The sequence below is a fragment of the Gekko japonicus genome, unplaced genomic scaffold, assembly GCF_001447785.1.
Source record: "Gekko japonicus isolate JY-2015 unplaced genomic scaffold, Gekko_japonicus_V1.1 scaffold421, whole genome shotgun sequence".
Classification (NCBI taxonomy): Eukaryota; Metazoa; Chordata; class Lepidosauria; order Squamata; family Gekkonidae; genus Gekko; species Gekko japonicus.
Genome location: NW_015164195.1, coordinates 13,787 through 25,872, shown reverse-complemented (window position 1 = coordinate 25,872; position 12,086 = coordinate 13,787). Strand labels below are relative to the sequence as shown.

The 12,086-nt window shown below is 49.0% G+C and overlaps 1 protein-coding gene across 1 annotated transcript in view; it reads left to right on the top strand.

The window, feature by feature from the left end:
- The window catches only part of LOC107107949 (chromosome unknown open reading frame, human C4orf22), a gene marked incomplete at its 3' end in the record, with an annotated part of 25,551 nt that extends 22,333 nt beyond the window's left edge, over positions 1-3,218 (top strand). Inside the window, exon 3 of the mRNA XM_015408316.1 lies at positions 3,203-3,218. Within this exon, the coding sequence (XP_015263802.1) occupies positions 3,203-3,218 (16 nt within the window). The remainder of the gene's footprint in view (positions 1-3,202) is intronic.
- Positions 3,219-12,086: the final 8,868 nt, after the last annotated feature.

The following is a 12,086-nucleotide window of genomic DNA, read 5'->3' as shown; positions in this document are numbered from 1 at the left end:
CTGGGCCGAGCACACGTCCGCGCATGCTCGCTGTCGGCCTCTGTCCATCAGGCTCCGGCCTGTCGCGTCACCCAACCTCTGCATCTGTCGGCCCGGCCTCCTCTCGCTCGCCAGCCTCGCCAGCCACCGCCATGCTTCTCTGCCGCCGCCACTCGTCGCTCGCTCGCTTCACGCCGCCGCCGCCACAACACAAGGGACGGGTGCCCCCCCCCGCTCAAAGAGCAGGTACCCAATTTGTCTATTTGCCCTTTAACAGGCTTTCGAGCCGCTGGGTGGGCGGGAGCTGGGACATAGGGCCGGGAGCTCACTCCAGCCGCGGTGGGGCTCGAACAGCCAAAGCTGCTCGGCCAGATGTAATGGAGGCTTCACTTACCGCCTGCGCCACTGCTCCCTGTGACAAATATACCCACGCCGTCTGACCACGATGTATCCCCCAAGGCAGTTTTAAAAATGTAAGAACAATGGAAAGAAAAATCTTGTAAAAACAGCGGTCTAAAGTGCAGGGTCAAAACCCAGTTAACAGCGGTAAGAGAATAGCAGAAGATTTCTCATCCTAGTTTGCCAGAGACCCAGGCAAACAAAGTCATTTTAATTTGTCAGTTGAACACCACGGGAATCCCTCTAGGGAGGGCGTTGCACAGTTGGGGTCCTGCCACTGAGAAGCCCCTGGGTTGCCACTTGCCTAACCTCCGGTAGTCGGGGCTCTCAGAGTAGAGCTGAGCCTCTGATGAGGCAAAGAGCAGTTTTGTAATGGGAGATGGCAGTCCTTCTGATATCCTGGTGGTCTCAGCCCATTGAGAACCTGATAGGTCAAAGACTGGCACTGGAAACATACTGGGAATGAACGGAGGTGTCCTTTCAGCACCAGTGCAATGGCCAGCACATTCCTGGTTTCTAACCTAGTTGCCCTCTTTTAAACCAGTTGAAGTTTCTAGGGGCTAAAGCCCCTTGTACAACACACAGCGGTGATCCAATTTGCGCATTAGCGAAGCATGGATAATAGGGGCGGGACCAACCCCTCAGGAGGGACTGTAGGTGGCGGAGTTGGTGGATGCCTCCGATGTCACTTGAGCATCTGAAGTCAAACCTGGATGTGGTGTTACTGAAGCATCCAAGGTCAAACTTGGATCTAGAAGTCTCTTTAAAGTAACCGCAATGCTCATCCTTAAGGGGTGGTAAAAGGTAAAGGTTCCCTTGCTCAAAAGCCAGTCGAATCCGATTCTAGGGTTGCGGTGCTCATCTCCGTTTCAAAGCTGAAGAGCCAGCGCTGTCCGAAGACGTTTCCGTGGTCATGTGGCCGGCATGACTTAACACCAAGGTGCACGGAACGCTGTTACCTTCCCACTGAAGTGGTCCCTATTTATCTACTTGCAATTTCTTGCTTTCAAACTGCTAGGTTGGCAGGAGCTGGAACTAGAGACGGGAGCTCACTCCATCATGTGGCACACTCAGGTCTCGAACTGCTGACCTACCGACCTTCCACAGCCTGCAGTTCAGCATCTTAACCACTTGAGCCACCGCAGCTCCTTAAGGGGTGGAGTAGGGTGTTATTCTGTCTAGGACAAGGCTGGACACTTTGCCATTTCAGAGGGTCGCCATGGTGGTCTGCTGTAGAAGAGCTGGATCCGAGTCCCGTAGCCCCTTAGAGACCAACAGGATTTTCGGGGTACCAGCTTTCGAGAGTCAAATCTCCCTTCATCAGATATCCCCCAAATCTTGGTGGTCTCTGAGGTTGATCTCAAGCCTGAACTCTCCCTAGAAGCTAAATGACTAAACTGAGATTGTTGTACTTTGGTCACTTTATGAGAAGACGAGAGTCACTGGAAAAGACAATAATGCTGGGAAAAGCTGAAGGCAGCAGGAAAAGAGGAAGACTTGGCACGAGATGGATGGACTCAATAAAGGAGGCCGCGACCCTCCGTTTGCAAGACTTGAGCAAAGCTGTTAATGAGAGGATGTTCTGGAGATCAGTAACTGGTAACGACTTGACAGCACTTCACATGTGCACACTCTCTAAGGCTGGTGTCTGAGGTGCTACAGGTTTTGAATCTCTTTGGTCTTGGTTTTTTTTAATTATTGTTGCGATTTGTTTTTATTGGCTTGGTTTCTTGGTGTTGCTTGGTTTTGCTGTATTGCGTTGACGAGCTGCCTCCAGCAGGTCTGGAGAGGTGGCATGACTCAGCCCTACCCCACCTTCCTGAGTAGATATAAATTACCTGCCTACCATTTTTCTTCTCACCTCGACACAGAGAGTACTCCACCTTTCTGTGTTATACCTCTGAGGATGCCAGTCACAGCTGCTGGCGAAATGTCAGGTCCTACAATGCCAAGACCACGGCCATACAGCCCAGAAAATCTACAACAGCTAATTTAAAAATTGCGTGACACCTCTGTTGACGTTCCCTGCTCAGCACATTTATTAAAATTGCAGAACCGTGTCCTCATTGGCATTTAGTTAGCAGTATTGCATTATTCGTAGTGGGCCGTTGGTAGTGTCTTAGGATGTGTGGCTTCTTTGTGCTAGGTGCTGTACAATAGAACCAGCTAGCAGGTGCTACCAGGAGGATTTTTTGGCACTGCCAGGGCCCCCTCCCTTACTCCCGGCTTCCTACCCAGTGAACCCTTGTCATCTAGCCTTGTAGTGGAAGATGCAGACTACTTTCCCTTCTCCAGTTTGATTTTCAAGAGTCTGAACTTACATAAGAACATAAGAGAAGCCAATGTTGGATCAGGCCAATGGCCCATCCAGTCCAACCCTCTGTCACACAGTGGCCAAAAATACTAGGTGCCATCAGGAGGTCCAGCAGTGGGGCCTGGACACTAGAAGCCCTCCCGCTCTTGCCCCCCCAAGCACCAAGAATACAGTACATCACCTGCCCCAGCCTGTGAGTTCCTATCTATTTGTTGTTGTTGTTGTTCACCTTGTGGCTAATAGCCACTGATGGACCTCTGCTCCATATGTTTATCCAGTTCCCTCTTGAAGCTGTCCATGCTTGTAGCCTTGCTTGGACAGCTGTCAAACAGATGCTGTTGAACTAAAAACGTTGAACCCATGCCAGAACACAAACAGTTTTGCTTCTTTTGGTCCATATCCTTGCCTTATTGATGACCAACTATTTATTGCCTTGGAACATCCCAAGAGGAAGTGCTTGAGATGGCTGTTGAGCTGATACCCAAAGAATAATTACTTCTTCTCCCAAAGAATAATTAGTTCTTCACCCAAAGAGTAATTAATACGTGGAATTCACTGCCACAAGAAGTGGTATTGGCTACAAGCATAGACAGCTTCAAGAGAAGATCGGATAAGCATATGGAGCAGTGATCCATCAGTGGCTATTAGCCACAAGGTATAGATGGAACACTCTGTCTGGGGCAGTGATGCTCTGTATTCTTGGTGCTTGGGGGCCACAGTGGGAGGGCTTCTGGAGTTCTGCCCCCGCTGGTGGACCTCCTGAAGGCACCTGGGTTTTGGCTACTGTGTGACTTAGAGTTTTGGACAGGGTGGACCATTGGCCTGATCCAGCATGGCGCCTCTTATGTTCTTATGTTGAGTGGTAGAGCGGCTGCTTGGCATGCACAAGGTCTCAGGTTCAATCCACAGCATCTCCAGTTAAAAGAACCAGACAATAGGTTTTGTGAAAGACCTTTGCGTGAGACCCTGGAGAGCTGCTGCCAGTCTGAGTAGACAATACTGACCTTGAAGGACCAAGGGTCTGATCCAGTATAAGGCGGCTTCATGTGTTCATGTGTATGTTCCCCTTCCCTCTCCCCAATTGCTTTTGTTTTACAAGGTGGTCTGGCTGAAAGACAAATCCTTTCCCTTGACCGGCTCACCTGATTGTGTCTTTCTTGTCTGGACGTATTTCCCATAGCGATGGAAATACTCTTGGCTGAGGTTGCAGCTGACCAGCACGTTCGCAGGGGTGGCAAAGTGTCAGGCCTTGGATTCTGCCCAGTGGCTCAGGGGTATCTGTACTTCTGCTCAGGAGCCGAAAGGAGGATTGAAGTCCCGGTGCTAACAGGGAGGCAAGGAAGGGCTCAAGCCAGTGGGCCAACCGAACGAGAGACAGTGGGGTAAAAGAGGGGGTCCTGCTGTCGCTAGCTGTTCAGGGTAAGGACGTTTGCGTACAACAGGGAGTTAATCTGAAAAAATTTCCACTAGGTTTAAAAAAGAAAAAATACCCCACACACCTGAGATCCTCCGCCGGTTCTTCCTGTCACAGGACTTGTGAATCAGCCGCTTGTGTCAACATTCCTGCATCTTTCTACACGCCTGAAGAACACCTGGATGTTTGTGTTACAGCTTTCTGAAAACCATGGCTGTCTGTGTGGTTGCCAAGTTGCTTTACATAGGACAGCTTGTCCTGAAGGCATAGATACCGGGGAGCAGACCGCTGCTCTTTCTGATTCATCCGGTGGCGGGGCTTGCGGCGGCGTGGGAAGCCCGGGAGAGGCTTCTGCCGTAGCTTCTGATGCGGGTTAGTACCGACATAAGTGGTTGGGGAACAGGGCCTCTGGGCTGCTACGGCATGGTGCTGTAATAACGCACCACCATCACCATCACCACAGGTACTTAGTAGGTGGCCTCACCAAGGCCCTGCCATCAGCCTGCCAACTTTTGGCTTCTTCCTCTTCCCCCTATATATTTTGTATTTTAAAAAAAATACGTGGATGTGTGTGGCCTGTGAGTGTGGGTGCACCTGGTAGTCATGGAGACCTCTGGTGACTGACCCCTACTGGGGGCCTGGAGGATAGTCAGGGAGGTGGCTGAATAAAGCCTGCCCCCGCCTCCCTACTGCTGGTATTCCAAGGAGGTCTCCCATCCAAGTACTTGCTGGAGACGACCTTGCTTAGCTTCCGAGATCTGACGAGATCGGGCTTGCCTGGGCTACCCGGGTCAGGGCTCTCTTTCCCCTGTATCAAGCGTTTTTGACTCCATAGAATGGTGTCCAGATTGGAAAGTGTGGCTCTTCAGGGAGCTTGAGCCCTGCTACCTCTTCATTTTAAGAAACAAGCAGGCAGTGGGTTGCCCATTGCCTCTGGGGCCTTTTTGTTGTTGTTGTTCAGTTGCACAGTCGAGTCCATGGATCACATCACGCCAGGCCCTCCTGTCTTCCGCCATACTCCGGCGTTTGCTTAATTTCATGTTCATTGCATCTATGACACTGTCTAACCACCTCATCCGTTGCCGTCCCCTTCTTCTTTGACCTTCAGTCTTTCCCAGCATCAGGGTCTTCTCCAGGGAGTGCTCCCTTCTCATTTGGTGGCCCAAGTATTTGAGCTTCAGTTTCATTATCTGGCCTTCCAGGGAACAGTCAGGGTTGATTTCTTTTAGGATTGACTGATTTGATCTTCTTGCAGTCCAAGGGACTCTCAAGAGTCTTCTCCAGCACCATAGTTCAAAAGAATCTATTCTTCGGCACTCAGCCTTCCTTATGGTCCAGCTCTCGCAGCCATACATTACTACCGAGAATACCATTGCTTTGACCATGCGGACCTTTGTTGGCAGGGTGATGTCTCTACTTTTTATCACGCTGTCTAGGTTCGCCATCGCTTTCCTCCCAAGGAGCAGGCGTCTTTTAATTTCAGGGCTGCAGTCACCATCTGCAGTGATTTTGGATCCCAGGAAGGTGAAGTCTGTCACAGCTTCCTACCTGCTAGGAATGTTACGTGAACAATCAGTCATGTACTTGGGCACAGCCAGAGCTCTCTTTAGGGCTGATGCAAACTCCTTTAGTACCCCCTGCAGGGAATTCTGGTTAGCAGGGCACCCAAGGCTTTAACTCAGCAGAGCCCCCCTGGTCACGGTGCGTGTATGCAAGCATGAAAACAAAAGTAGCACGAAGCATCTTTATATCTGAAAACTAATATAGGAGTTTTATTATATGAACTCCATTTCTAGAAAGGAGAGATGAAAGAGAGATTCTCTGGTCTGATCTAACTAACTAGATGGTTTGAGATACAGGAAAAGCATCCTGCTCTCGTGTTGCCAAGATGGAGAGAACATGCAGTGTGGTGTGGGAGAGGGGGGAAGAAACCGGAAGGAAGGAAATAATCTCTGAGAGTATCACTCAGGGGACAGCAGAGTAGAGAAGAAAGAATGCCCTGTGAGTAGGCCTCTCTATCTCCCTAACTCTCTTGTAGTCTTCCTTAGTTGTCTGAGGCGGGAGATGGCGTACCGTCCTTGATTCCCAACACCCCCATCATAATCATAGATCCAGAATCTCTGAGCTTCTTCACGCATTGCATTGTGACAATGTGTGGTGGTGACCAGTCCCAGCTTCCGAGCGTGTGGTCCTGGAAGTGTGCGTTTGTCATGTATGTGTAGAGGGCATGTGAAGAATGCTTTGATGAGCGCAACACCATATTCAACCAGCCCAGTCGCTGGATTTTTCAAGGTGTACCTGAAGAAGAGAAGAAGAAGAAGAAGAAGAAGAAGAGATTGGATTTATACCCCACCCTTCACTAACCAAAGGAGTCTCAGAGTGGTTTACTATCTCCTTTCCCTTCCCCTTACCCTCCCCACAACAGACATCCTGTGAGGTCGGTGGGGCTGAGAGAGCTCTGAGAGAACTGCCCTTGAGAGAACAGCTCTGAAAGAGCTTGTGACTGACCCAAGGTCACACCAGTAGCTGCATGTGGAGGAGTGGGGAATTGAACCCAGTTCTCCCAGATTAGAGCCCGTGCTCCTAACCCCTACACCACACTGGCTGCAGAGTTGCTATCAATTCTGTCTCTACACCAAGCTGCGGAGTTGCTATCCCTTCTGCCTTCTGTGTGCTGCAGCAGCAGGGAATCTGGAGGTATTATTTATTTATTTATTTTCCGGATTATTATTTTTTTGTTCCGCCCTCCCCCAAGCGGGCTGAGGGTAGTCAGTGGCTGGGAAGCTCAATGGAAAGAGTAGAGGGATCGCGTCCCAGCAGTCTTTGCTTGCTTTTCACCGGCTGCCTTTTGCCAGCTCGGCTGCATTTGCGTGGACTTGCCTGTCCACTTCCCACCTGCCAATCATCACTGTAAACAAAGCGATGAGGAGAAGACGCCAGTTCAAATGGATCTGCACAAACATGTTGAGGCGGAGTCTCTTGGAGATGCAGCTGTGATCCCCGATCCAAATTCCTCGAGGAAGTAGCAAATGCAGCTTCTCTCTGGCTCTGAATAATGACAATCTAGAAGTTGCCTTGGGTTCACTCCCCACCCAGAATGAGTCTCTCAGGGAGACCCAGATTCGAATTCCTGCTCTGCCATGGAAGTTTGCTGGGTGATATTGGGTCGGTCCCGCAGTTGCAGCCTGACCTACCTTGCAGGGTTGTCGTGGGGATAAAACGGAGGAGTGGAGGACAGTGTAAAGCACTCTGAGTCCCCATTGGGGAGAAAGGCAGGGTATAGCTAACGAAACGAAACAAAACTTTACTGTCTGCTCTTTTAGCTGAGCACAAATATGTGCTGAATCAAATGGCAGAAATGTCATAAGACAGGTGTGAGGTCTTTGACTGTCCTTTTCCATAAGATAAATAGCTGGACGTATTTATTGATTTAAATCATTGATATCCCACCTTTCTCCCCCAGTGGGAACCCAGAGGGGCTTGCCTCATTCTCCTCTCCTGCCTGTTATCTTCAGAACAACCCCGTGAGGTAGGTTAGGCTGAGAGCATGTGACTGGCCCAAGATCACCCGGCGAGCTTCTGTGGCATGAGTGATGATTCCACCCTGGGTCTCCCAGGTACTAGTCCTACACTCTTAACCACTGAACCCACACTGGCTTCCCCACCACACCCCACCGTAGCCTCCAAAGAGGAAACATGAAGGAGGGAGAAAAGGACGCCTCTTTTCTAGACACTGCCTTTGGTTTTAGCATCATAAATCCACCCACCGAAATACAGTGGGAAGGACTAAGCACCAGCTAATGACGTTTATTAGTCTTCTCAGGGTTTCCCTAGATTTCAGTGGTGGGGGCTATAGGAAACGACAGGTCCCCTAGGGCAGTAGAGAATGGGACTTCTTTGAAATGAGTGACATTTTTGCCTTCATGTTCTCGTAAGCCGCTCTGAGACTCCGAGTGAAGGGCGGGGCATAAATCTAATCTCTTCTTCTTCTCTTCTTGTATGTGGCTGGCAGGCTTTGCCTTGGCAATCCACGGTGAGGATGAATGATAGCAGAGGCATCTGTGCTGAATAAGACTTTAAATCCCACTAGGATCGGAGCATCGCTTCTCGGCCTCTGCGGCTGTGTGGCTTTGCACTTGGAGTGCTGCATATTTTGCATCCCCCCTGGGGTTGCTGTCAATGTTCCCTCTAAGCTAGGGAGACTTGTGAGCAAAAAATTCTACTTGTTGAGCTCCTGGCATTAAAGTTGTGAGCGAGCGATTTGGCAGCTGCATAAATCAGTTTGCTCTGGAGCCATCGTTCCTGAGCTGAGACAAAAATGTGTGAGCTGGAGGCTAAAAAGCTGTGAGCCAGCTCACACTAACTCAGCTTAGAGGGAACACTGGTTGCTGTGCAATCCAGCACAGAATTGGGGATCCTGATCATTTCTTTTGGAGTTCTCTCTCTTTCTCTCTTTACAAACCAAGTTCCTAGCTCTCGCAGCCTTGGATTTATAAGGCAGGCATCTGCTCAAGTAGTCATGCCGTCGCTTCAGCAGGTCTACTCTGTGCATCGTCAGCATCTCGATCTGGCCGTGCAGATTTGGCCCTTTATTTGGAACATCTGTGACTTCTGTAACAGACAGAATTTTGGGAGTTGCGTTCAGTGACCGTCCTCTGTATGACTGGTTTTTATTTTTTATTTTTTGCTATCATGTGGCAGCCAACCTATGGTGATTCCGTTGGATTTTCAAGTCAAGAGACACTTATTTATTTATTTATTTATTAGATTTGTACCCCGCCCTCCCCAACGGGCTCAGGGCAGCTACAACAGAGGCAATTGCCATAACAACAGTTAAAACAACATAAAAGCAATCATTAAACAGTATAAAACAATCATTAAATAAAGTGCGGTGCTCTTGATGTTAAAGTTTTCTAATCCAAGATGAGTTCCATTCAACAACCTAACCTGACAACATACATTCTTCGGTTGACTAGGCGTCTGCCCAGGGCCAACTCACCTCCAGATCTAATCCACCGTCGAAGATGGCAACTCGGTGGTGCTACAGTGACGGCGGCGGCTCCTATGCAAAGGCCTGGCGGAAGAGCTCCGTCTTGCAGGCCCTGCGGAACTGCGCCACTTAGAGGTGGTTTGGCACTGCCTGCCTCTGTGTAGTGATCCCCGTCTTCCGTCTTCCGTGGTTGGGCTCCCATCCATGTCCTAGCCAGGGCCGACCCTGTTTAGCTTCCGAGGTCTGACAAGTTTGGGCTAGCCTGGGCTGACCCAGAAGCAAGTCCCACTTGGTTCAGTGGGGTTTACTGCCAGGTGAGTGTGGACAGGAGTGCTGCCTGTGTGACCTTTGCTGAATTAGAGTAGGATGATCTTTTGTAGGCAACAGACTACTCTGAATAGGTTGTTTCGGGAAGTACAGACCCCTTGAATCTACAAAGGGCACCTCCTCTGGATCTGCCAGGGCTCACATGAAGCTGCCTTGCACAGAATCAGACCATTGGTCAGTCTTGTTTACTCTGACTGGCAAGTGTGTTAGCTGAATTGCTTTATGTACAGCACCCTTGAATCTACAAAGGGCACCTCCTCTGGATCTGCCAGGGCTCACATGAAGCTGCCTTGCACAGAATCAGACCATTGGTCAGTCTTGTTTACTCTGACTGGCAAGTGTGTTAGCTGAATTGCTTTATGTACAGCAATTGGCAATTTATAAATGGGTCCTTGCCAAGTATACCAAGGTCCTGCTCCCACCAAGGGTTACCAAAGTGTTAAAATAAATGTCTTTTACTTAAGAAAATAAATCTCATACAAACAATACTGATGCACTCACACATTCAGTCAAGTTCCTTAGAAATACAGTATTAAAATAAGCATGGTTGCATTAGCAGGTGGGGGGAATGATGGGTAATACTTATCTGTCTTCGCAGCTTTGGTTGTTTCAATGAAGAATGGATGGGAAGAAATGTAAACTAGGGAATTCACACTCGACCAGAACCAGCCGGAACGTGTGGGTCTCTTGACTGCAGATCAAGAGATCAAAGTAGAGGCAAGAGTTTGGGGATGGCAAGTGGGACTCAAGAGGAGTAAAAAGCAGACAGGGGTTGTTGCGGGGGTTGCTAGCTAGGAAGGGCCAGGCAAATGGTCCTTACCTTTTATAGGGGGTTCCATTAGGTGGGTGGTAACTGTTCCAACCTGTGGACCCACCTACCTGTTAGTCCGTCCCAAAAACAATCCTATTGGTTGCATGTAGGGAGGGGTGGTTACCTATAAGGAGTGGCCAATATTGAAATCTAATACCTTGCTCAAAGAAGGGCATCTGGGCAGGTGTGAAAACCTTGGTGTCAGGATGCTTCATTGAAGTGTTGATGAAGCTGGCCATTCTCATTGTGAACCAAATGTCCATTTGGCAGGAAATACCAATGCAGGAACAAAGCAGTGATGTGTCCTACGTGACCACAAATAATTCTGCAATGGGGGCTGTCTCTTCTCAAAGCTGTTGTTTCTTACTGCTCACAATAATGGAGGTGGTGTGCTTCTTCACCAGGCTGGTAACTGTGTAACTGAAACCTTATCTACACATGTAGGCACCTTCTATGTGTTGCATCACAACAGGTGACTTAAAGTGTACAGTCCTCTGAGCCTGTGTGTGTGTGTGCACAGTCCATTGTGTTTAGCAATAAATATAAGTCCATAAAGCAAAATGTCAAGTTCATTCTCTAACAAGTGGCTCTCTCAGGGTCTCACTTCACCTGCTACCTGATCCTTTTGGCTGGAGATGCCGAGGACTGGACCTGGGATCTTCTGCATTCCAAGCAGATGCTCTACCACTAAACCACTAACATGCAAAAAAGGGGGGTACAGCTCATATAGTCACTCACAGTTAAAGAATACCAAAAAAGCTGTAAATGATGCAAAAGACACTTATAATCTTACAAAATCACAGCATATATAATTCAATCTTTTCTTTTGTGCAATTCCAATTCCAGATGGACGAAATTCTCCGGAGTTAAACTCCCGTTTCGTAAGAAGAACTTCTTCCAAACATTCAGCTTGATACTGAACTTGTTCGCCCGTTATTTGGAAAGACTCAGTCTTGCAAGAATATGTACTATCCTTGGGAAATGGATGAATTGTAATGGATTTAACCATGGAATGAGATGAGACAACTAATGAGGTTTTGATGTTTGGAAGAAGTTCTGGTTGCTGCTGGGTCCTACAGAGACTCAGCTCATCGCAAATGAGCTCAAACGGAGATGCCGGCTCAGATTGATCAGGGGGTGAGGGGGCCGAAAGGAGGGAAGGGGAGCTGAGGATTGGGGGAGGGCCCCCCAAAACAGCAGGGGGCCGGGCCCCACAGTAGCTACGGGCCTGCCTGTGAGGTAGGTGGGGCTGAGAAAGTTCTGAGAGAACTGTGACTGGCCCAAGGTCACCCAGCTGGCTGCATGTGGAGGAGTGGGAGAATCAAACCCGGTTCTCCCAGACCAGAGTCCAGCGCTCTTAACCACTACACAAATAGTTCCCACTCTCCTGGCCTTCTGCAAATTGTGCAAGACTGAACTTTTTGAGAGGACTTTTCTGCACAAGTAATAAGGTTGCACTGCACAAAATGGTTTTACAAACTTGCTTGGGTTAATGCTCAGGGACTGTGGTCTATACTGCTTTGTATACCTTATCATAAGTAGGATCCTGTTTCTGTAATTTCTGTATGGCTTAATGTGTCATGTAAACACTTCTGCTGTGCTCCAGTTCTTTCTGGTGCATCTAGACTTAAGAACATAAGAACATAAGAGACGCCAATGTTGGATCAGGCCAAAGGCCCATCCAGCCCAACACTCTGTATCACACAGTGGCCAGAAATACCAGTGCCATCAGGAGGTCCACCAGTGGGGCCAGGACATTAGAAGCCCTCCCACTGTTGACCCACCCAGCACCAAGAAGTGCTTCTAAAATCTGAACTCACTGGTCATTGAACGTTGTACTGACTCATTATGT